The sequence below is a fragment of the Dipodomys spectabilis genome, unplaced genomic scaffold (genome assembly GCF_019054845.1).
Source record: "Dipodomys spectabilis isolate Male_0828 unplaced genomic scaffold, ASM1905484v1 ptg000140l, whole genome shotgun sequence".
Lineage (NCBI taxonomy): Eukaryota > Metazoa > Chordata > Mammalia > Rodentia > Heteromyidae > Dipodomys > Dipodomys spectabilis.
The window spans coordinates 19,350,299-19,377,119 of record NW_024870817.1 but is presented as its reverse complement, the minus strand read 5'-3'; the positions used below and the strand labels follow the sequence as shown (position 1 = coordinate 19,377,119).

Genomic DNA, 26,821 nt, shown 5'->3' with positions numbered 1-26,821 from the left:
GTTCATTTAACTCCATATTATATAACTGACTTCTGTCTATATCTTCATTAGCCTCAGGTTATGGTAATTTGATACAACCTATCTCTATTATAGGTGCTTTTGTATAAGTAGTGTTTAAACTATTTTTAAAAAAATATAGTTTATTAGCATACAGTAATAATACAAAAAGGTTTTATTACAAGAATTCCACAGATATGTAATATACTTTGTACCAGTTCATCTCTTTTGTTACAGTCATTAAGCCCCCTTCCCTCCTTCCCCCTTTCATATATATATATATACATATATATATATAAAATCATATATATGTATATATGGAGATACACAATGAAAATGACTAAATATTGTATATGTGTATAAATAAATATGTATTTATTTGTATATACACATATATCCATATATATGCATGCTTTTTTTTTTTTTGTCTGTTGTGGGGCATAAACTCTGGGCCTAGGTGCTGTCCTTCAGCTCTTCAGCTCAAGGCTAGTGCTCTACCACTTGAGCCACAGTGCCACTTTCAATTTTCTGTTGGTTTATTGGACATAGGAGTCTCACAGACTTTCCTGACAGGGCTGGCTTTGAACCAGTGATCCTCAGATCTCAGCCTCCTGAGTAGCTAGGATTACAGACATGAGCCACTGATGCCCGACTGCATTTTTTTTTTAAATCTACATTCTCTAGTAGCTTTTTTCCTCTTCTATTCTGCCACCACTAACCCTTCAGACAGTTCCTTTAATAGTTACATTCCATTATTTTTATCATTGTCATCATCATCATCATCATAATTTTAGGAAAAACATTTTTTTGAACTTTCTTTTTCTTTCTTGATCAATATAGTGTTTTCCAGTTCTGAACATTTGCCTCTGAATGACATAATTTTACCTCTCTTTAAGGCTGAACAATACTTCATGGAATGTATATTTTATATATATATATATATATATATTATATATATATATATAATATCACATTTTCTTCATCCATTTATTGATTTTTGGGAATCTAGGCTGATTCCACAGCTTGACTATTATGAGCAAAGCTAAAAGAGACATGGTCTTCCATGTGTACTGATGTTTTCCTCTTCCTGATATATGCCCAAGAATCATGTGATGAGCTCATAAGGAAGATCTATCCTTAGTTGTTTAAGGAACTTCATACTGATTTCCATACTGGTTGCATTAGTTTGCATCCCAATTAACACCATCTCCATTTTTTTTATTCTTTGTGAATGTTATTCAGACTGAAGTGAAATGTAATCTCATTGTTTTAGTTGAATATCTTTTATGGATAAAGATGTTGAACATTGCTTCATGTATTAACATTTGTACTTTTGAGAATTGTCTTTTCAGTTCATTTGCTGAATGAACTTTCCTTAGAAAAGGCAACTATTGGGTTTCAAAAATGATCTTATGATTTACTCATTTTACATGGTCTTTCTCCAGATAGCAATTAACATTCTTATTTAAATTTATCCTCACTTGTTTAATTTATATTAGTTTATAATTATAAACTAATTATAATGACATCCATTTTCAAGATCATTCTCAGGTCATTCACACAATTTTTATGACTATTTCTTTTCTTGTATAGAAATAATGCTTTTGACTCTTGTTGAAGGGAGAGGTTAAATTTTATTTTTCATGTAGTTGAGGTGGGAATTTCTGTTTTGTTTAGTTATTTGTGACAGTCATTTGTCATTTATACATCTCTGCTTTTGTCATCTGTAAACATAATAATCAACATTGAACTAAACTTATTTATTGAGTTCAATTGAGTCTATTGTACAGGTTTTTGGTATTTTGTATTTTCTGGGAGTTTGTGTAGTTGAGAAATCCATGCAAAAATATCATTTGAGAATTACAGTTTTTTAAAAATATTAATTTTGTTGTTTCATTACAGGTTTCCCAAAATGGAGAGAAAAGTAAGCAAAATCTGTCTTGCTTCTGAACCTAATGTAATTCATTTTCTACAAGTGTCATGGGAGAAAACACTAGAATCTGGTTTTGTCATCATACTTACTGATGGTCATTCAGCATGGACTGGGACAGGTAATAGTAAAAGTACATATTTTCAAAGCAAAATTTATTCTTTAATTCTCATTGATACATGAAATCAAAATGTTTCTTCAATAGATTAAAACTACTAGTGACTTTACTTGTTTCATCTGTCCAGCTTATAGATATTTAATGGCATTTTTTTGTAATATGAATAAAAATAAACATAGACTCTAGATAGTTGTGATTGCCATATGAGTCTTAGTACTTGGACTTAAGAGGTTTAAAATGATCTATCCATATTTTTGAGATGGCATTTTTTATTTAGCTCCATTTATTGTGTCAGTCATTTGTCATTTATATGCCTCTGCTTTTCTCATCTTTAAAAATCTGTACCATAGTTAAACTAGACCATGATTAGAAGACAAATATTATAAAACATAAACAGTACTTTTTACATATATCTTTAGTTAGAGGAGAAAAAGTAGTTTGGCTGGGTCAAGCATTTGTGTTATATTGTGTGGATGGAGATCTTCTCCTTTCTTCTCCCCTCCCTTCTCACCCCCCCCCCCCCCCCCCCCCCCCCCCGCTCAGTTTCACCTTCTCTTTTCTTCTTTCTTTCCCTCCCTCTTTCTTTCCCTCCCTCTTTCTTTCTGTCCTTCCCTCCCTCCCTCCCTCCCTCCCTCCCTTCCTTCCTTCCTTCCTACCTTCCTTCCTTCCTTCCTTCCTTCCTTCCTTCCTTCCTTCCTTCCTTCCTTCCTTCCTTCCTTCCTTCCTTCCTTCCATCCTTCCTTCATTCCTTCCTCTCTCTCTTTCTCTCTTTTCTTTTATCTTTTCTTTTCTTTGCCTTCTTTCTACTGGTGCTTGAACTCAGGTCCTTAGCTTTGTCTTTTTAAAATTAGTGCTCTATCACTTGAGCCAGAGGCCCACTTTTACCTTTTTGGTGATTAATTGGGAATCATAGGTTCTTTTGCCCAAGCTGGCTTCTAACTCTGATCCTCAGATCTCAGCCTCCTGAGTAGCTAAGCTTACAGGTGTGATCTATCGGCATTCAGCTCTCAAGTGTTTTTCTTTTTTTACTTCATTTACTCATATTGTTTGAATTATTTTCCAATGAATATATACTTCATTTGTGACAAAACAGGACAAAAGTTTATAAGTTTGTAATGCTCAAATTTATAGAGTAAGATTTGGAATATTTTATATAATAAACTTGATTTTCATAATTTTCTGTAAATTTTTGTAAAAGCTACTTAATATAGAAAAAATGCATTTGAAGCATGTATAGAAAATGACTGATACAAAGTAAAAATATTGAAAGCTACTTTTTATTCACATAGCAAACTTTCAACGTTCTAAAGTATTTTGTTGAAATAATTGTGTAATTATGTAAGTATGATGTTTATAGTGTCTAAGTTTTAATATATTTTCCCCAAATTTACTTCTCAATTACTATATACTTAAAAATATTAAAGTGCATTTTAAAATTCAGTTTCTTCAATGTGACAGATTGTGTTATTAACAAAACTGATTTTGCACTTGCAAAATTATTTGTCTTTCAAGACAGAACAAGAATGTTGATAGTGAGATTATTATAAAATAAAGAAAATTCATGGTCACAAATCCTTATGGTGATTCTTTACATTATATAGGTCTATGTCAGAGAAATTGGTTATTGATTGGTTGGTGTTACACAGGAGTGAGTGGAGGAGGAATTGTCGTTAGTTCTTTGTATGCTATTAAGGATAATACAGAAGGCCATAGCTATAGGTTAATGCTTTTTTGATGGAAAATATGCAATTATATATAACACTGGCTAAAAAGAAAGAAAATGAGCAGAAATGCTAGTAACTCATTCTTGCCTAGGTACTCAGGAGGATGAAAAATCTGAGAATTGAGGTTGAAAGCTAGTCCAGGCAGACAAATCTTTAAGACTCTTATTTGCAATTAACCAAGGAGAAGCTGGCACTGGAGGTGTGGCTCAAGTGGTAGAGCACCAGCTGTTAACTAAATAGCCATCAGTGCTCTGAGTTCTTCAGTACTAATATACATAAATTGATTAATTAATTAATAAAAGAAAAAAATGTTTCATATTGGAGTTGACATATTTTTCTTTTGAGTAAAAACCCTTCATATTCCTTTATAGTGAGCAATCATAAATTCAGTATACACTACCATTTGTTTTCACTGTGACAAAAATGAAGCAAAATCCGTATATTCTGTAGTGATTTGTTAAAGCATTTACCTTCCTATGCTGCATAAGCTTACAAACAGGTTATTTATAGTGTAGTGTATGTTCATTTTAAGGATATATAACCAAATTTTTAAAATTTTGCTTATGTTTTATAGCTCTTGTTATTCATTCTTGTTTAAACTTAGTGGGAAAAGATGTAAGCAAATAATAATAAAACACCATTTTTATGCTTATCTAGGGGTTATTACATAACTGTAATATAGTGTTTAACATACAGACAATAACATGATTAAGAATGTCCAAAAAATCAAATAATTGAAGCATGACAATAGATTTCCTTCCTATACCTCATCCTGGGATTTTTTTCTTGTTTTTGCTTTTTTTTTCTTTACTGTTGTTGTAGTTCATCTTTTTGATTGCTGTAACCTTCAATTAGGATGTTTTTTTTTTCCTCTTTTCATTTGAATTAAATTAAAAGGATGTGGAGTTCCTTTTAATCTCCCACATACTAAACTGACTGTTGTTTTGAATGTTTAAGGGTCTAATTAACATGAGGCCTATCATCACTTCAGTATTATAGAGGGTTTAGTTGCAAAGTGAGTTAATGATGAATGACCACTCTTTGACTCTTAAAAAAAAATTCATGTTGGCAGTAAGAAACTTACATTTGCCCACTCTGGAGTAGTGTTTATTTTATTGAACAGCAGTTGAAGTTTTGCTGGTTATTTTACTTTCAAATAATTGAGTTCTCTAATAATTGCCTAAACTTATGCATTTGGTAATATCTTACATGGAAATGATATGACAGAGCCCTGGGGGAAAATGATTGTTAATGAAATAATGAAGTATGTTTGTGATGGAATCTTCAAGATTCTTATTGGGATGTTAATAATGTCTGCTTTCTGAACGATAAGAAATATAAAATGTGTGCAATGCTTTGGTCAGTTATACATACATAGTGGAGGCAAAGAATCTCTCTTCATTATCTTAATATACCTACAGTGTAAAAGTGATGTCTTTTAACTTCTGGCTTGAGAATAGTTTCATTTGTTTTGATCTGCTTACATTATTATGATGTAGCTTAGCTTTACTTTTTATTTGTTTAATTAGGTAGTAGTATTGTGGATTGAACTCAGTACCTTGCATTTGTCAGGAAAGTGCTCTATGACTTGGGCCACATCCTAGTTGTTTCCAATGTACTTTTTTGATAGGATGAGTCATTTCTAACCTGGTTGAATTCAGACATAGATCCTCCTTTTCCTGCCTCTTAAGTAACTGGTATTACAGGTGTGTACCACTCATTTCATATTCTTGGTGAATTTTAGTATTTCTTTTATTTCTGGTCATTGAAGTTATATTGAACTTTCATTATTTGGCAGTACTGGGGTATCAACCCAGGGCATGTACTTGCTAGCAAACTACTACTTGAGATTTTCCTCAGTCAATGTCTCCCAAGTACAGGTGTTGATCACCTTGCCTGCCAGTTACGGCTGTTCTTTTTATATCTGTGTTTAGCGTAAAGTTGAACCTGCCACCATGTTGAATAGGAAGCCAGATTTTGACAATCCTTTTTGTATTAGAGTAAGAATGTGTGTGTGTGTGTGTGTGTGTGTGTGTGTGTGTGTTAGAGCTTAAATTCAGGACCCTGGCACTCTCCCTTAGCTTTTTTGCTCAAGGCTAGTGGTATACCACTTGAGCCATAGCACCACTTTTGGCTTTTTGGTGGTTAATTGGAGATTCAGTCTGATGGACTTCTCTGCCTAGGCTGGCTTTGAATCTTGTTCCTTTGATCTCAACCTCTTTAGTAGCTAGCATTATAAATGTGAACTACTAGTGGGCTTAGCTCCTTGTTAGAGGAAGTTTTAATTTTTTTAAATCTATGCTTTTTATGTAGTTTCAAAGGGAAAAATGTAGAGAGGAAAAAAAATAAAATGGCTTCCTCTAATATGTTTTTTTCTTTGACATAAATTGATTGAGTATACTCACAATAATTTCAGAATTCATAGTGGTAGGGATATAAGAAGGTGGCTTAGAGGTCATCTAAAGCTTTGTTATAAGATGTAAGAACTTAGTTCTCCATGTAGATGACATTTTTGTTTTAATGTTTAAATGTATTGTGCTTGGGATGATGCATGGAGCACAGTGCTTACTATTAAGCATTTTATAAGCAGATGAGTTGAATGAATAATTTCTGTTAAATATTTTCAGATACATATCTTTTTCTTTTAGTGACATTTATGATGTTCTAAACTTGACATTTTGTTAGTAGATTGCCTTTGAGTTTTTTTTTTTTTTCTCGGTCGTGGGCCTTGAACTCTGGGCCTGAGCGCTGTCCCTCAGCTCTTCAGCTCAAGGCAAGTGCTCTATCACTTGAGCTACAGCGACTTCCGGTTTTCTGGTGGTTTATTGTAGCTAATAGTTTCACGGACTTTTCTGCCCAGGCTGGCTTTGAACAGTGATCCTCAGGTCTCAGGCTCCTCAGTAGCTAGGATTACAGGTGTGAGCTACTGGCGCCCGGCTGAGTTTTCTTTTCTATTTTCTTTTTTAGTTTCATTAAGGGCAACAGAGTGACTTTTACCTCTATTAAATATTTTTTTCCTTAGTACTAATAACTTTAAAAATAATCCAAATACAGAATTTTAAATTATTCCTTAAATAGGAAGTATTTGTCATTTTTGTTTTTCATCAGACAACCATGATATTTTAAAGCACAATAGATTTGTTAGTGATGATACTTAAATGTTTATCTATTTTAGAGAGAAAGTGTCTGGAAGTGTTAAGAATCTCTAAGATCATGTAGGTATAAAAAGTATTTTTTTTAACCTCTGTTCAGAGGCTATATGACATTATGGGAATCATATCATCAGGACTTGTTATCGCAAACTGATCATATAGAATGATGGATACATTATGAGATACTCTTTTGCATCGTCTGTCATGGAGTTTCTAGATGCTTCACAGTAAATAGACAGTCATGAAGATATGTATTTTAATCAACATTGTCTTATATTCCATAATATTTTAGGCTGATGTGTTTTTCAAAGTTAGGGAAGAAAATAATTCATCCAGTTTCTCTGCGTAACTTCAAATGAAAGCAACTAGAGAGACCTAAGTGAATCCTAGCCTGATCACTTGCTTACTGTATTATCCTAGATATTGTCTGTCCAAGCTTTACTTTTCTGTTTTGCAAAATGAAAATCATATCTTTTAGAATTATGAGGAATAAAAATCATACCAGTCTTTGTATTTTTTTTATTTTTTAATAGCCTGCATTGGCACCAGAAGTCATTTAACTGCCCACACATTCCAACTTAATGTTAGATTAAACAAAATTTTTTGTGTGTGTGCTAATCATGGGGCTTGAACTCAGGGCTTGGGCACTGCCTCTAAGGTTTTTTTCCTTCAGGGTAGTGCTTTACCACTTGAGCCAACACTTCATTTCTGGCTTTTTGATGGTTAATTGGAGATAAAAATCTCACAGATTTCTTGCTAGACTGGCTTTCACTGCAATTCTTGGATCTCAGCCTTCTAAGTAGCTAGGATTATAGGCATGAATCACTGGTGCCCAGTTTTTAAATTTTATGTTTTAAAAAGAAAACTAAACCAAGACACATATGGAGAAAAAAAAAACTTCCAGTGCCATAAATGGGTAGATGTCTGAAAACTAGAAGTAACTATAGCTTCATGGAATAGCTGGATGATATATATGTCTAAGTGATTGTGATTGAAATGAAAGATGGGGCAGAATGCTGAGACTGCAGGCTACTGAAGTAATTAGAGTTGAACTCTCTATATAATAAAATGAACCTGAAAGAGTTATCCTGTTAATGAAATTTTCTGAAAAACACTGCTCTCTGATCTGGAGCTTCAACAGAATACTCTCTCAGGATTATAGATGTATAAAAGTCCCCAAAATATTAGAACCCTAAGCTTCTTTTATGTGTTTTTGAGAGAAGGTTAAACTGGAACACTTTGTCTCAAGAGTAAGAAATTAAATTTCAAAACTGTTCCAGAACTGGTGAAATCTGAAAGTAGACACTAAAAAAGGCAGCCTTTAACCATTTAAGATAACTTCTTCCCAAAACACTTTCTACACTGTTGAAAGAAAATACATGCTCAAATACAAGGTATAGATGGGAAAATAAGAACAAAAAATTTTAACACAAAAATGAAAAGAATTAATACCTTAGGAAACAACCATAATAAACAATTTAAATAAATGTTACATATGTTTAAATTTTTCAAGCATTTTCAAGAAAGTACAATAGTCCATTTTCATTATTATCATAAAATACCTGAGGCAGACGACTATTGAATGGCAACTCCTTTTTAGAGCTACTAAAGATAATAAAAAATAAATGTATATTGAAAGAATGTAGTGAAAGTAAAATATTGCAGTCAATACATGTAATATTTACAATTAAAGAATGGTAACACAGACATGGAAATCACAGTTTTGGAGGATGAAAGTTCAATATCAAATGATGCTGTTGGACTCTATTGAGGATTTAGTGGGAGATGACATTACAAACATGTGTTCCTCTGTGGGAGATAGAGATCATATCTTGAATCAAGAAGTCAGCAAATTAGGATCAGTATCTTCTTTGAAAAATTCTCTGTTGAGAAACGAACTCAAGATTCCCTGAGAAATATGTTATTTCCTAGGGCTGAGCTCTGCATGATCTAAGTCTTTCATAGTCTAACTAACTTCTTAAATTGCTACCTCTTATAGACATACATTGAGGACCAAGCTGGCAATACAAACCACATCCAAACTATAGCTTTAGGAGGGTAGAGTAAGAACAGGGCAGCCAGGTACTTGTGGCGCATGCCTTTAATCCTAGTTACTCATGAGGCTGAGAAGTAGAGGATCTCATTTCAAAGCCAACCTATGCAATATAACCAGCAATATGGTAGCTTGGAGGTATGGCTGAAGTGGTAGGGTGCCAGCTGATCAACCTTTTGGGCAAACTGGAGGCCTTGTATTCAAAACCCAGTGTCATCAGAAACAACAGCAAAAACCTCAGGATATTATGAAAAATAAAGAAAGAGAGTATCTAGAATTCAAAGTGTAGTAATTGAAATTGTTTCATTGATGGTAAAATATCAACTTTAAATATAGTTACCAAAGAAAATGGGAAACCATATGTATGATATTCTATATATTATAGAGGATACATCTAATAACTAGTTCCTTCCCATTTCTTCTTTATCTCTTCCCTTCATTGACAATTTCTATTGTTAGAACATGAGATGAGAGGAATAATTTTTACTTAATTTGCATGTCCATGTGTATTAGAAATAGATAAGAGACTACTGAAATTTTGAGACAAGGAAGAAAGGTATTATAAAGTATTGGATCTATTAATCATTATAGGAAATGACCTATCCAGTTATGACCTCAGAGCAGGTACACAAAAACAGGCTTTTCAGTAGCAACTTCCAATTTATATTTCATCTGAGATTTGAAAAGAATTCTAAGAGCATAATGCTTTTTAGCTGAAATTTGAGACTAACTTGTTGTGTGTCTCAAAAATTACTAGCTCCATTAAATAGTATAATTTGGTTTAAAAAATGTCTAGAATAGGGATTGATTTTGCTTTTTTCAAATTTTTTACATGGAAAATAAATTGGTAGTGATGGGTAAATACAGTTTTTATATTTAGAATTTTTATTTTAACATTTTTATTAATATGGTTCCCATAGTTTCTGCATCAGAGATTTCCCAAGAAGCTGAAGACATGTCAATGGAGAAAGAAAAATATGTTGACGAACTGGGGAAAGCATTGGTGTCAGGAGCAGGATCGATGGACACATACAAGTTTAATTTTTCTAAAGAATCTTGTCATTTCTCTTTGGATAAAAGCCTGAAAGATGTATCAGTAAGTACAACTTTTTATAATGTCACAGCCCTTTGAGGCATTGTATCTAATATTTAAGTAAAGAGCACATTATTCCCAGAACATCTTGGAAATATAAACATGGAGAGTATTTGGTTTCCAAGTTAAAGAATGCTTTAGAGATAAAAAAAAAAAAACGTTATGTTAGCCAGGCACAAGTGACTCATGCTTATAATCCAAGTACTCATGTGACTTAAGAGCTGAAGATTGTGGTTCAAAGCCAGTCTGGGTAGGCAAATCTTTGAGAATTTTAACTTCAGCTAACTAGGGGGAAAAAAATCAAGAACTGGAAGCATGAATCAAGTTTTAGAGTATCAGCCAAGAGTTTAAAGATTTGAGTGAGAGCTCTAAGGCACTCAGTTCAAACCCTAGTACCAGCAGCACATTTTTTTCAGTTTCATATTAATAAATTAAAAAAATAATTATTGTTTCTTATTTTTAAATGCTTTATTTTTAAAATATCATAAAGTTAACTACATGAATGCACATTTTAAAAGAATGGGACTTAGATGATTATGACAACATCTTACTAAAATAAGTTTGGAAAAATACTGATTTTTAGGAAAGAAAAGCTTATCTACATTTAGATATTTGATAATTATGAATTATGTTCTACTTTATTATAATATATTCAGACTTTCAAATGACACAATATTGGTTTAAGGATACATTATTTATGCCTTTAACTTAGAAATACTAAAATAGGAAAGAATCACTTTTAGTGCCAGCTTTCAGAGATTGCATGATTTGTAGAAAATAATATCTGCTACTTATATCACTCAATTCCTGCTTCAGTTTATATCAAGGTGCTAGTTTACTTATTTAAGTTCCTGTAATTATCATCTTCATATTTTACCTAAGTGGATTAGACATTAAATTTATTTTTTACCTTTGGCTTATCATTTAGATATACTTTTTTTTCTTTTTAGATATACTTTTTATAGTTGAAGAAAAGGAAGAAAGGGGCTGGGAAGGTGGCTCAGTGGTAGAGCACTTGCCTTGCATGCTCGAGGCCCTGGGTTCGATTCCTCAGCACCACATAAGAAAAAAGCCGGAAGTGGCGCTGTGTGGCTCAAGTGGTAGAGCACTAGCCTTGAGCTGAAGAGCTGAGGGACAGTGCCCAGGCCCAGAGTTCAGGCCCCACAACCGAACCCAAAAAAAAAAAAAAGAAAAAAAGAAAAGGAAGAAAATCTTAATTAAATTACAGACAAAATTGAGAGCTATTTTTAATTCAAAATGATAAAGAAATTTAATCAGAGATGTATTTTAAGAGATAAATAAAGTAGATATTTTCAGCTATATTATAGATAATAATCTATACAAAGTATCTGGATTCAGTACTTCATATTTTGAAGATGTATGTTCTTTTTAATTAAATGTCAATTCATGTAAGTTTTAATGTATTGAGGTTCTCAAAATAATAATTTAAAATAGGTGGAGTAAAGACTTGAACTACTATCAGAATTTTGTTATCATATTTGCACTTGTTTTTTGGTAGAAGCTCAACCAGATGACCCAATGACATAAAACACTATACTAGTAGTTTAGAGTAATGACCTTTTCCATTCATCAGCATTTATATATAACAAATAGCATTATTTTATGTGGCGAATTTCTGGTCTTCATCAGTTTCGCATACTCTGATGAAAAACAAATCTTAACTAATATTTTTCTGGCCAGCTGAAGCCATTTGGTATCTTTGACATGGTGAAAGGAGAGAGTTGGTGTAATGGGGATGGGTCACGTACTTGCCATGATTGGTAGTACATCTGCTTTTGGGAAGAATGAATTTGGAATCCTCATAACTCATGTTTTTTCCAATAGTCTTGTCATGTATCAACACCAAGGGCTAGCCCTAACCCGGAAAGATTTCTCACTTTATATTTTGAAATTAATCAATTTTCTTGGAATTGAGGCCTTGAATTACTACATTTTTAACAGCTTTTCTCAAGAAATGGAAAAAAAGATTTCCAGTAATGCAAAGTATGTTGGTTCCTACAAAGTTTCTCAAAGCAGTATATTTTATTGACAACTGTCCTTATTTATTCATTTATTTATTTATTCATGATAAAAGACAGACTACTGTGTAAACAGTATGATAGTTTATTCTTTTTTATGTTTTTAATTGTAAAAATAGTGTACATTGAGTAAGGTTATGAGCACATTTCCTGTTGAGCAATGTTACCTCCTCCTTTGTTTTTTCCCTACCAACCCTTCCCTCCCCAACTCTCCAACTTTCCCCTCCCCCTCCAAGTTGTACAATTTGTTTTCAACATAGTGTCTTGTAGATTCATTGCTACAATGGGTAAACCTATATCATGATTTTAGAATTATTTTATTTCCTTTCCCCTCCCCAAATTAGAAAAATGTATATACAAGATGCAGGGCACTGAAATAAAATACAGTGAAAACAGGGGTTACACCGTGGTGGAAGAACATACAAAAGAAACAAAAAAAATTCACATAGTAATTTTTAAATACATTAAAAACAATAGCAAGCAAGAAAAAAAATTGTGTCCCTATCTTGGGGTTCATTTCACTTAACATCATCTTATATGGTCATATGTACATAGCTTTTAACCTTTTCTGCTTGTCCTATACTTATACTAGTTATTGCAAATAACGGAAACCATGGGACCTATGTTTCTGGCCTGGCTTACTTCACTTAATATAATTTTTTCCAAGTCTTTCCATTTCCTAACAAATGGGGCAATGTCATTCTTTTGATGGAGGCATAAAATTCTGTTGTGTATTTATACCACATTTTCTTGATCCATTCATCTACTGAGGTTCATCTGGTTTGTTTCCATATCTTAGCTATGTGAATAGTGCTGAAATAAACATAGTTATGATGGTAGCTTTAGTATGGCCTTGTTTGTAATCATTTGGGTAAATGCCCCAAAGTGGGATTGCTGGGTCATAGGGGAGCTGTGTGTGGAGTCTTTTGAGGAACCTCCATACTGCTTTCCAAAGTGATTAAACAAGTTTACACTCCCACCAGCAATGCAGTAGGGTTCTCTTTTGGTCACATCTCCTTCAGCATCTGTTGTTATTAGAGTTCTTGATTATAGCCATTCTAACTGGAATGAGGGGGAATCTCAATGTTGTTTTGATTTGCATTTTTTTTTTATGCCTAGAGAAGGTTCTTTGTGTGTCCATTAGCCATTCTTATTTCCTCTTCACAGAAGTTTCTCTTTAGGTCTTTAGCCCACTTATTTATTGGGCAGTTGTTTCTTTGAGGATTTGTTGTTGGTGGATATATTTTTTTGAGTTCCAGGTATATTTTAGATATGAGACCCTTGTCAGTTTATGGCTAGTGAAGATCTGGGTTTTCTGTTGATCTTGCTAGCCATGTCCTTTGCCATGCAGAAACTATGGAATTTCATGCAATCCCATTTGTCCAACTTTTCTTTGATTTGTTGTGTTTCTGGGTCTCTATTAAGAAAATTTCAGCCTGTGCCAAAGAGCCCTAGAATTTCTCCTATTCCTTCCTGTAATGTTTTCAGGGTATCTGCTCTGACTTCGAGGTCTTTGATCCATTTGGAGTTGATTCTGGTGCAGGGTGATATAAGGATCTAGCTTTAGTTTTCTATAGTTGTTTAACCAATTTTGCCAGCACCATTTACCTAAGAGGATGTTTTTCTTCCATTCTATTTTTTTTTTTTTTAGCTTCGTTATCAAAGATTAGGTGGCTATAGGTCGGTGGGTTCATTCTGGGTCTTCAGCTCTATTCCATTAATCCTCAGGTCTGTACTTGTGCCACCAAGCTGTTTTGATTACTATGGCTTTGTAGTACAGTTTGAAATTTGGTATTGATATTCCTCCAGCACTGTTCTTTCTGCTAAGGATTATTTTTGCTATTCGGGGTCTTTTATTGTTCCATATGAATTTTTGAGTTGCTTCTATTTCATTGAAGAAAGAGGTTGGAATATTGATAGGTATTGCATTGAATTTGTAGATAGTCTGGAGCAGTTTTGCTATTTTCACAATGTTAATCCTCCCAATCCGGGAGCATGGGAGTGTTTTCCACTTCCTAAATTCTACCTTAATTTCTTTTTTTATATTTTATTCTTGTTTTTGCTTATTTGAGAGATCTAGTTTCATATTTAATTGAGTAAAACTTTTATTGTAGATATTAAAGAATCACAATTTATTTATTTAGCCAAAGTATTTTTGGAAACCTCTTGTTTCTGCAAATTGATTTTATAGGATGTTAAATTTTGTATCCAATGACAATTAGAAACATAGCAGAATATTCTTTAAGGTTAATTGTCCTAGATTACCTAAAACTATGAAAGGAGTCTGTAATTTTTTCCTTGATATCATAGGTATCTGATTGTTGCCAATCAGATTGTTGACCTCCTAGACTTAATAGAAAGGGGAAAAAATATTAATTGAACACAAAAAAGTTGTAATGAATTTTGTTGTGTTGACCAACTTTTTCTGTGGGAAAGAAAATTCTATTTGTTTTCAGTACACTTCCTACCTGACTCTTATCTCTGAGAGTCGAGGTGTTTAGGGATTTGTTGCCATCAATTCAAGTGTCATCTGCTTACTTGTGTATTATATATTATTGCACAATTTTTGAATATTTAAGTCATGTAATATTTGTGTGAAATTTACATTTGATCAACCCCCTTACATCTTTTAAAGGAACCATTAATTTTTATATTCATAGAGACCTGATCTTTGGAAAATACTAACTTACCTTTGGTCTGCAGATTCCAATATAAACAATTATTTTAAAGACATTATTTAACAAGTATAACCAGTTTATTGATGCTTAGGTTAATTTTTTGGAATGAATAAGAATTTTCAAAAGATTACTTTTCAGCTCATAATTCCCATTAAAAAACAGATGATAAATATTTTTCCCTTTCCTTCTTCTCCTTTTCCTTCCCTTCTTCCTTGTATTCCTCTTTCCTTCCCTTCTTTCCTGCCTTCTTTTCTTTTTCTGATACAAGACATTGAATTTAGTATCTCAGGCTTGCTAGGTAAATGCTTTACTACTTGAGCCATATCCTAGTTCTTTTTTTTTTTTCCCAGCTACAGTCTAACAGTTCTTGCCTTGGCCATATTTGGACCGTCATCCACCTACCTCTGCCTTCATGTAGTTAGTTTTACAGGCATGCCTCACTATGCTTGGCTTGCTTTTAAGATCTTGCTAACCATTGTCCCGGTTGGTCTTAACCCTTGATTCTTGCATCTCCATTTCCCAAATATTTGGAATTACAGGTATGCAACAACACATCTGGCTTTCCTATAGATGATTGCATTTAAGTTTAATCTCATTGGAATAAAATGTTGAATGCTTAGCTAGATACTACTTCCTTTTCTCTGTATAATATGAATCTCTGTGACCCTACTATGTGCTCTGCACTTGATAGGAGGTAGTTTTGGTTCAAGTTTATTCTAGTGCAAGAATTTGGAGTTCATTATCTTTTTACCCCAAGTCTTATCACTCACTCATAACATTCCCATACTTTTTGTTACTATTGATCTGCTCTCCAAAATTCATACTGATTTGCAGTAGACACCTTATCATTGGAATAGTCTATCTAAATAAAGTAGTCCTTTTCCATTTGCTTTCAAATCTTGTTCTGTTTCAGCAGGAAAAAAGTCATTGGTGAGTAGAAAACAAAAGGCTAAATTATCATGGATAAAAAATAAATAATTGATTAACTTGATAGCTTCATGATTCTTGCTTTCTCATTTGTAAAGTATTAAAAAGATTTGTTTTATTTGTTTCTGTATATTGTACTAACATCTACATCATCTATCATCTATTCACTACGTATAATTAGAGAGCTTAGTATAATTATGTATACACACATATTTACATACCTACACACATGTATTTACACATATGTACACACACATATGTATATGTTCCTAATAAAGGAAATCCACCATGTTCAAAGTAAAATTGAACATTGTTTTATTTTTGTGTGTCCCTGTTCTCCTGACATCAGATGGTTTTGTCTGTAATTTTTCTACTTAAATAGAACGTAGGTCTTGTTGTTGTTGTTGTTTATGATGTGGAAGTTCAGCAAATAGTCCTGGTTTAGTATGGACTTATAATGTGAGACCAGGGTTTTCTATTGCTTTGTAACAGTTTTCATGTCATGGCTCAACATTGCTGCCCCAGCTTTACTACTGAATGCACCTCTTATTCAGCAGGACAGAGTGACAAGGAAAATAAGGAGCATGTGCCTTTTATTTTAAGTTCACAACTTCCTTTTTGGATACATCCAATTATCCAGAAGTTGGTCATATTGCTTCATCTAGATGCAAGGCAGTTGGAGAAATGTGGCCTTCAGCTGTCTTCTGTGCCTAGAAGTTTTGAATTTATACAAAAGGATGATAGGTATTGAAGGAAAATTAACGGTTTCTGCATGTTAACATTTAGGGAAGTGAAACATTCATCATTAATAAAATGCTCTATTTTTATTGTTGTCACTGTATTTCTCCAGTACTTTCATTTCATTTTAGCCATGTATCAGTTTAAGAAGAGTTAACAGATACATCAAGCCTATTCTGTGTCTTACTATTGTAACTTGTATTTTTTATATTTTGGTGGGGAAATGTATCTTCAAAGCCTCTTTGCATTGAACTAAAATTTCTCTGATGAATGAAAATGAGGGTAAATAGCCTTGCCTTTCCCTGAAAAACCTAGCCAGAGTTGCTTTTATATACAACAGTCTGAAAATCTTATATTATTGCCATGTGTCTCTGTGGTTTGAAGGATTCTGAATTCAAAAGACTGTTTCCAGATGAAATATCAGAATCAGAGCATTTATTGTGGTATTCTGCCAAAGACTTTGTCAGAAATAGTAATGACTTTCAGGTTTGTGGGAATTTGGATTACAAATGTGTTATTCAAATGCCTGAAAACGAAAGGGGTATTCTTTATTCTTGTGATAAAATATTTGCATATTTATAGTAAACACTTCAGAATTTCTTAATCCTTCTGGAATGTGGGAAGTGAATCCATGTATATGGTACATTGAACATGTTCAAAGTATATGTTCTTGTTTTTCATGAAAACCCTCCCCTACTTTTTTTTTTCTTGTGCTGGTCTTAGGGCTTGAACTCAGAGCCTGAGTGTTATTCCTGAGCTTTTGTTCTTAAGGCTAGTGCTTTACCAGTTATACTGCAGCTTTATTTCTAACATTTTGGTAGTTAATTGGAGATAAGAGTCTAACAGAGTTTCATGCCCAAGCTGATTTTGAATCTTGATTCTTAGATCTTAACCCTCTGAATATATAGGATTACAAATGTGAGCCACCAATGCCTGGCTGAAAATCATTTTAAAAAATATAATTATATATCATCTTTTTTTAATAGAAAAAGACTTTTAAAAATTGTAATTACTATTTTTAATCATATTAGATAGTTTTTGAGTACTCCATTTCTTTTTCTTATTTATGTTGCTTTGCTTGGATTTAGAATGTTAGAATGTTTCCTTTTTTATTTCTTTTTTCTTTTTTCTTTTGTCAGCCATGGTGCTTGAACTCTGAACTTGGATGTTGTCCCTCAGCTCTTCATCTCAAGGCTAGCGCTCTACCACTTGAGCCACAACACCACTTCAGATTTTCTGGTGTATAATTGGAGATAAGAGTCACAGTGACTTTCCTGCCCTGGCTGGCTTTGAATTGGGATCCTCAGATCTCAGCCTCCTGAGTAGCTAGGATTACAGGCATGAGCCATAAGTGTCCGGGTCTTTTTTTTCTTTTTCTTTTTCTTTAAGAATGTTTTATTTTGTACGAAAAACAACTTAGTCATTATGTCTTAATTTTTTTCAAAATTATTTAGGATAGAAATAACTTACCAAAAGGACAGGAGTGACATATAAAAATTGAGCTTTAAAATGACTTTATTGTTATTAATGCTAATAGTTGCTTATTCTCAGTATACTTACTTTAACATGTATTTTTCAGTTCTCAAGTAGACTTCATATCTTTACTTCTTTTTCTGTTTTGTTTTGTTTTGTTTTGTTTTGTGTTTTCCTTTGTTAGTGGTGGGGCTTTAAAGTCAAGGCCTGGGTCTATCCCTGAACTTTTTTTTTTTAATCTGTACATTGTGATTTACTAATTATCTATCTTCTATACAAGGTTGTTCCAAGAGTTATTTTATATATTTTGAGTACTTTTCTAAGGAACTTAAGATAGTGTCTAGCACTTAGAAGAAAAAAACAATGTAAATATCTCTAAAACAAAAGAAATCTCTTTTGTTGTAACTTGGTTCTTCCTTTTTGGGTCTCTTTTCTCATAATATTATCATATAGAAAAAAAGACTGATACTGTGTCCCTGAGCTTTTTTTTTTTCCCCCCTCAAGACAAGCACTCTACCACTTGGAGCCAAAGCTCCACTTCTGGTTTCTGGGTGATTAATTGGAGACAAGAGTCTCATGGACTTTTCTGTTAGAGCTTGCTTCAAATTGATCTTCAGATCTCAGTCTCCTTAGTGCTAGTATTATAGGCATGATCCACCCTTGCCTGCAGTAGCTTTACTTCTTATACCCAAGGAAATTCAGGCTGAAAATACAATTTAGTGGCTACAAAACCTGAAGTAGTAAGCTAGCTAGGGCAGTATAAGAGACTTGATTATGATTTCCTTTTTTATAATTTCCTTACTGTAATTCATTGAAATTATCTTACAAGAACAAATTATCTCTTCTATATGTATGTATGTATGTATGTAACTATCTATCTATCTATCTATCTATCTATCTATCTATCTATCTATCTATCTATCTATCTATCATCTGTCTGTCTCTCTCTCTCTCATCTGTCTATCCTTCATCTATCCTTTTTGGTGCTAGAACTGAGATTTAAACTCAGAGCCTCAACTATCAGTCTCAAAGCTGATATTCTACCACTAGGGGTGGTGCTGTGCTCTACCACTTCTGGCTTTTTGCTGATTAATTGGAGATAAGAGTCCCTAAGATTTGTCTGTCTCAACTTCTTTGAACTGTGACACACAGATCTCAGCCTCCTGAATGAGCCACCAGATTGACTTTTTGTATGGATTGATAGACATTTCTTATGTGTATTAAATATTTATCATTATTTATTTTGTTGTTTGATTTATTTTGCTTCGATTTGATCACTGGAAAATTTAAGAACTTGAATCCTTATGTTGTACATATGTCTTAGTTTTCCCAGTTTTTAATTCTTTAAAATTTATTTTTATTATTATAAAGGTATATTATTAAGGTGTTTCATAAGTTCATTTCTTTTTGGACAATGTTAACCCTTCCCACCCCTTTTCCTCCTTTCCCCTTCCTATCTCTGATGACAAGTTGCACAGTTCATTTTCAACACATTATCTATTGAGTACTCTGGCTGCATTTGTTTACCGTTTGTAGATCTTTTTCTGTGTTCTCCCCTCTTATCTCCCTTAAAAGGCAGATAAAAGAACAAACATGATAAACAAACACAAATAAACAAAATAAGACAATGCCATATCTACCAGCAACAACAACAACAACAACAACAAAATGCCAAGTTAGTTGGGGCACTGGTGGCTCACGGCTGTAATCCTATCTACTCAGGAGGCTGAGGGTGATTCAAAGTCAGCCCCAGCAGGAAAAGTCCTTGAGACTCTTATCTCCAATAAACCACCAGAAAATGGGAAGTGGCACTGTGCGTGGAGTGATAGAAGGCTAGCCTTGAGCTGAAGAGCACTGGGACAGCACCCTGGCCTTGAGCTGAAGAGCTTCACTACACACGCGTGCGTGCGCACACATGTTCCCATTTCCACACACACACACACACACACACACACACACACACACACACACACACACACACACACACCCTCATGTTCCCATTTCCTGCAATTCCTTTCTACAAATAGTAATTTATATGTTCAGAAGCATTGCACCTTTGGGTTTCTCTTCTAAAGAGAGTCCTTCTTTACTCTGACTGTGAATGCCTTGAACCCTTTATGATTTAATTTATCCTGGTGTATGTACCTTCGGCTTATGAGAGAAAACATGTTATATTTATCTTTCTGAGCTTGGCTTAGCTCAATTATCACAATTTGTTCTAGAGCCATCCATTTCCCTGCAAATTACGTAATCTTATTCATTCTAATGGATGTGTAAATTTCCATTTTGTATAAGTACCACAATTTTTTTGATTCACTCATATATTACAGGCTGTTTCCATAATTGGCTATTTTGAATAGCGCAGCAGTGAAATAAATGGTATACTGGCTTGTGATGTTCTGGGTAGGGTTGATGCTCAAGAGTAGTATGGTTGGGTCATAGGAAGATCTATGTTTATTTATTTATTTTAAGAAACTCCAGACAGCCAGTCAGAGTGGCTGTACTAATTTACATTCCCACCAACAGTGCAATAGGGTTCCTTTTTCCCCGTATCCCTGCCAGCATTTGTTGTTCAAATTCTTAATGTCCAGTCTAACTAAGGTGAGATGGGATCTCAAAGTTGTTTTGATTTGCATTTCCTTTCTGGCCAGGGTTTTGACCATTTCTTCTTGTGTTTACTTGCCATTCTTACCTCTTCCTGTGAGAAGTCTTTCCTTAGCTCTTTTGCCGATTTAGTGAGGCTTTGTGAGGGATTAATTTCTTGAGCTCCTTGTATATTTTGATATTATAAGATGTATTGCTGGTAAAGATCTTCTCCCAGTCTGTTAGCTGTCTTTCTAGTTTAGTAATTATATCCTTTGCTGTGCAAACCCTTTTTATTTTGCTATAATCACATTGTCAAGTGTCTCCTATGTTCTGTGCGCTTGGGACTGTTTCTAAAAGGTTTCTTCCTATGTCTATAAGTTTTAGTGTTTCTCCTATTCCCTCTTGCACTAATTTCAAAGTTTCAGGTCTGACATTGAGATCTTTGATCCATTTTGCGTTGATATTAGTGTCTCTCAGTTATTTTTGAGCATGACATCTTTTTTGTATGACAGGAATATACCAGATTTATATTGTTTTCTCTAACCCAACCCTATAGTCAACCATGTTGTCAGAAGCCATGATTCCTTTCATTTGAAATTGCATTTAGTAATAAAGCTTTGAGTGTTTCACATGCTCATTGTTAGTGAAGTGCTATTTTCTGGGTTCTTTCAGCAGGCTAGCAGGGGAATGTGGCAAATATGTGTGTGTATGTATATACATATGTATATGCACATATACACTCATACATGTACAGACATACATATATGTATATACACATATATGCATATACATATATAGTATGTTCATACATTTTTATACTCCCATGTTAAAGAGTTTATGGCATACTCTCTCTCTCTCTCTGTTTTTGGAGCCTCACACTGGCTACTTCTAAGCTGTATCCCATCTCTCCCAGGTACTGATTATTTGATTATTTATGAGACAGGTATCTGTTCTGCTATACTCTTATTTTCTACTTGCTGTAGTAGCTGGGATTACAGGTGTTTGCCAGCATGCTCAACTTCTTTCACAGAGCTGAAATTTCATGAATTGATTTGCCCAAGATGATCAAGCTTAAACTCTCCTGATCTAAGTCTTCAACCTAGCTGATATGACAGTTATGCATTAAACAATTAAAACAATTGAGGAGAGAGTCTTCAAGTTTTTACCTGGACTGGCCTTGAATAGCCTTAGGCTGGGGCGTAGCCAGAAGTATAGGCTGAACTACTATTCTAAATTCTTTTTTTCTTATTTGTAGCTTGTTTGGCAGTAAAATTTTGATTTTCATTATTCACAGTATACATACCTATTGAGTCAGATTTGGCTTATGACAATTGAATTCTTAAATTAACAATTAAAAAATTGCTAATAAATTTCTGTATAAAAACCTAATTTTCTACATAGTACAATGCTTTTATATTTATTCTTTATCCATAGAGTTGGTTCAAAGTGTTTAGAACTAGTTATTTTCTTTCATATCTTTTGAAATGTTTCTGTTTCATTTTATGTGTATCCAATGTCTAGTTGATATTATTTATTTACTGGTATGTGAACACTAACAGAAGAATCAGAACTATATAGAAAGATATGTTCAGAAACATTTCATTTCCCCATTATCCTTTCAAACTCCTTCCATATTTTTATTTCTTCATTGCATTCCTCATTCCTTTAGGCAATCATGTTTGCTAGTTTCTGGCTTATATGTCTTATATTTCTTTTAGGCAAATTAATAATGCATTTTTTGAATTCTATTTATATAAAGGGTAGTGCAGTAGAAATGCAGATTTTTGCACTGATTTCTTTTCCTTTTTTTTTTTTTTTTTACAGAATCAACATGCCTTTATTAATTAATAAAGATCCTTTTCCTTTGTTTCTTTAAATGTCTAATTCTTCAATATGTGGATATGCCAAGTTTTCTACCTCTCCCCTATGGCTGGGCATTTACGTTGTTTCTTGTATTTTGATAATAACCTATGTGGTTTGTGACTTTGGAGGTAAATCTTTGTGACAAATTTCACATCCTTATTGATAGGTTTAAAAACAAGTATATATGTTGTTTTCCTGGATGTTGCTAAATTTCTTTTCAGAGGAGTTAGACTAGTTTTTATTACCATACTTCCAGTAAATGACATTATCTAGTTTTTTCCTATCTGATAATGAGAAGTGTTACCTCCAAATTTTAATTTACATACAGTAAATTTAAATATTTTTTCCTTATATCTGAAGGTTAAGTATATATGTTTTTGTGTCTTCTCATGTCTTTTTATTTCTATTGAATATTGGTGTTTTCTCAAATTTTAAGTTAGTTGTTTAAAAAATTAAAACATTAGCACTTTGCCTCTTAAAAGTGTTAGAAGAATTTATTTGGTGTATTGTTAGTTTGGAATAGCACAGGTGATTGAGAATGCAGATACATAATTTTATATTTAAAAATATGGGACAGTGTTGATTTAATATTTGGAGGGTTGATTTTGCTGTTATCATAACCTACTTCCATATTGAAAGCACTTAGTTATAATAATGTTTTAATTTACTATTTACATGTTTATAGGCGTGCCTATAACTAGAAGGAAAATATAGAAAGGTAATTAATATAATATAGTTTCCTGACCTAGTTTTAGTGGATTAACTCTTTCACATTGGACATTTATCCACTTTTATATCTGTTCTGTTCTTAATTATAAATAAGGAATGCTAAAACCAAATTTAATATTAATTATGAAACTATTTCTTTAGCTTTCTTTTTATTTCTTTCTCCTGATTGAAATTTTCAACTGGTATCATTTTGTTGTAGATGAATGTTTCTCTAACATTTTATGTAGTACTACAAGTGCTAGCAGTGAATTCCATAGATTTACTTTTTTATTAAATGCCTTTATCTTAAAATGCCTTCAATCTTAAAGAAAGTTTTCAAAGAATTTTGGATTAAAGTTTCTTTAAGTTTTTTCAAGAATTTCAGTGTGTTGATTTTCATTTAAAAAATAGTTTTGAGTAGTTATTCAAAGGGGTTTCAAGTCAACCTTTCAGTTTGTTGAGTTTTTTTCTGATGAGTGAGTTAACATTCATTTGGATTATTATTCTGTAAATATTTAATTTTAATTTATATGTAATTGGTTTTAATCTTTTCTGCTTATCTTGATTCTTAGCATTTTACCATAATGTGATTGGGAATGTACTTTTAAAAGTCTTAAGAAAGTTGGCTGAGTTTCTTGTTTGCATAAGTTTATTTCTTTTGCCAAAATTGGAAAATTCTTGGGTATTTCTCTGTTTTTCTTCTTTTATTCTTTCTACTTTCTTTTTGAAAGGTCTTAAATCCTTTTTTCTCTCATTGCTCCAAAATTGATCTTCTTGCTCATACCCCTTTCATTCCAATTTTTAAAAATTTCTAATATTTCTATCTTTTCTGTAGCTTTCCTTTCTTGAGTTTCTCTATCTCTTCACTTGCCGTCATCATATTTTACTTGTCTTCAAAAAAAACTGCTTATAGATAATTTTTTAAAAAGTACTGTAAAAAAACAGCAAGTGATTTCTAGTCCTTTTCTGCTAATTCCAACATTTGGATGAACTCATGCCAATTTCTACGAATTATTTTTTTGTTAAGAGCATCTATATTTTATACTGGACATTGTTAATAATATGTTCTAGAGACTATCTTCTGTGAGACACATTTGATGACTGCCATGTTATTTTTTCTGTTTCCAAACTAGTTAATTTGGCTTTACTCCAAGGTCAGGTTCTATTTTCCCTTAACATGCTGTTAGCTGAAACAGTAGGTCAGTTCTTTTCTGCCTGTGAGTCTGTCTCATATTCATGACTTAAAGTTTAGCAAGCGATTTGAATTATTATGTCTATACAATTTAGAGCTTACTTTCTGTGGTTCTTCTCTTATTAGAATTATCCCTCCCATTCATATTTTCCATATTCTTAGAGTTTGTCTGCTAAGTCCTCAAAAGTATAAGTCTATGATTTCAATTGTTTTAACTACTCTGTATGGGAGATTGGTTCTTTTAAGGTCCTAAAATAGTTATGATAAGAGTTACTTTTATTAAAATCAGCTTTGCATTCCCTTTCCTATTAATTTAGCTGTTTAAAAAGAATTCTTTGTTTAGCGTTTGTAATTATTATTTATTGGAGTTGATTCACAGGAACAACCTGAGCATGATTAGAGGCAGAGCACTGCATTACCTTTTGAGCTTTAGTTCTCCATGTCTCATAACCTTCTCCATATTTCACCGAAAGTATATTTATACTGTTGAACATTCTGCTTGTTCAGAAACTGGTTTTCTGACAGAATTCTTCAGAATCAGTTTCGTTGCTGTTCTAATTTATGCCTTGTCTAATTAAAGTCATGCCTGTTTGAAAAGTGAAACATTTGCAGGGTACTAAGCAGTTGATAAGTGACACTGAAATGTTTTATAAAATGAAAGTAAGCAAAGATTTAGACAGACTGAACATCAGTTCATGGGTGAGACTAAACAACTGAGCTATTTCACACAGAATTGGAAAAGCTAGGGGCGAAAAATAAAATTAAAAAAATGAGCCAGAACATGAATTAGCAGTTAGACAGTTTGCATGATCTCATTAATTACTTTTCCTGGTGGCTATATAACTGTGTGACTATTAGCAGAAGGGACTTTAGATTTTGCAGTATTAATATGAGTGTTTGAATTGGAATGCAAAAGTAGATTTCTCTAAAAAGATAATAATTGTTTAAAAATCATCTTGATTGGTTGGAATTGTATAGTACTATTCATTTCTATCTTGTCTTCATGAAATTCTGTCTGAGCAGAGACCTGAAGTGTCTTTACATATTTTACTTTGGGGACTCAACAGAGTGCCTCATTCATATAGGTATTCAGTAGTACCTACATCTTCTGTTCGTACTCTGCTTAATTACAAAGTCACATACTCTTAAAATGATGTCAGTTATGGAAAGTGATAATTCAGGTTGGTTGTTTCCTGTTATTTCTCTTATTCTTCTCAATGTTTCCTTTTTTCTATTTAAGTTCAGAAACATAACTTTAAGTGTTTAGTTTTCTTTGTAGTTTTGGCAACAGTAAAAATAATTTGTCATGATTGCAAAATGTATCAAAGGAAAGCAGAATATCAAAAGCTTTTGCTAGATGAGGGAATATTAAACAAAGTGACTAATCAGACTGAATCTGAAGTTAGAGTGTCTTGACCTTAAATTCTGGCTACAACTATCCCTAGTCCACTCTATATACATATTTGAAGACATCATTTTATGAATGACAAATATGTGCAATTTTAATATTAAAAATGAATTATAAGGTTTGACTAATATGTCTATTATGAAAACAATGAATTTAAAATGAGTGTACTAATAAAATCACTATTACCATATATACTAGGTACACAGTAGATAATAAAAGATGCATTTGTAATTGTTACTGTGTTCGTTTTAATCCCCTTTGTAATTTCTTATTTTAGTTGCTTTTATTTGTTTAGATAGGATTTTACTCTGTAGCATAGGCCAGACTTGAACTTGAACTTGTCATCTACTAGCCTCATACTTCAAAATTCTAGGTTCACAGGCACACATTACCTTACTTACCTGTTTATATTTTTTAGAGAATTGATTTTTTAATGTGGTCAATTATTTGCCCTATAATCTTGTTCATTTTTGGCTTAATTTTTTAATGCTAGTTAAGTTGTTTATGGAATTAGGCTTTAGTTAGGTTAGATATTGTCCTTTGTGCCAACTTTGCTTATTGAAACTTCTTAGAGTGATGTTCTTTGAGTGTACTGAGGTTACTTTTTGCCTCCCTGAGCCTGACTTGATAATATTTGGTAACTTGATAGGCTCAGTGTTCAACTTTCACTTGATGACAAGATAAAACAATGAGATTGTATCATGTTTAAAAATATCTACTATGCTTTTATAACAATATTTAATAATCTATGATTACTTAAAACATTTACCAGCCAAAGTGAAGGCTTTATGATATTTTATTTTTTAAAACATTGTACACTGAGTACCAGTAAAAAACTGTATTATTCATCCAGAAATTTGTATTTCTTTATCAGACTGTACCCCTGGCCTGTTAATCTAACTGCAGTGATTTATATGATTTAAGTTCATGTTTTTGAATGGTTCTTAATCCATACATATATTTAGATCAGCCTATTGATCCTCTTTTTTGATAGATCTTGAAATATGAAAAACTCTCCCATGTATATTCTCTTCTGTTTTTCACAAAGCTTAATTTTGGCTCTTTTGCTGCTAATTAGTAAGTATTAAAATGGTTGAACTATAATAAAATATTATACTTTATCTTCTGGAGAATATTTTTAA

General features: G+C 32.8%; 1 protein-coding gene across 2 annotated transcripts in view; it reads left to right on the top strand.

The window, feature by feature from the left end:
• Xrcc4 (X-ray repair cross complementing 4) overlaps window positions 1–26,821 on the top strand; it is a 189,237-nt gene that overhangs the window by 14,893 nt on the left and 147,523 nt on the right. For both annotated transcript variants that reach the window (XM_042691059.1, XM_042691060.1), the window contains exons 2-3: window positions 1,900–2,048; window positions 9,895–10,070. In XM_042691059.1, coding sequence (XP_042546993.1) covers window positions 1,910–2,048; window positions 9,895–10,070 — 315 coding nt within the window. In that variant the 5' untranslated portion in view covers window positions 1,900–1,909. The remainder of the gene's footprint in view (window positions 1–1,899; window positions 2,049–9,894; window positions 10,071–26,821) is intronic.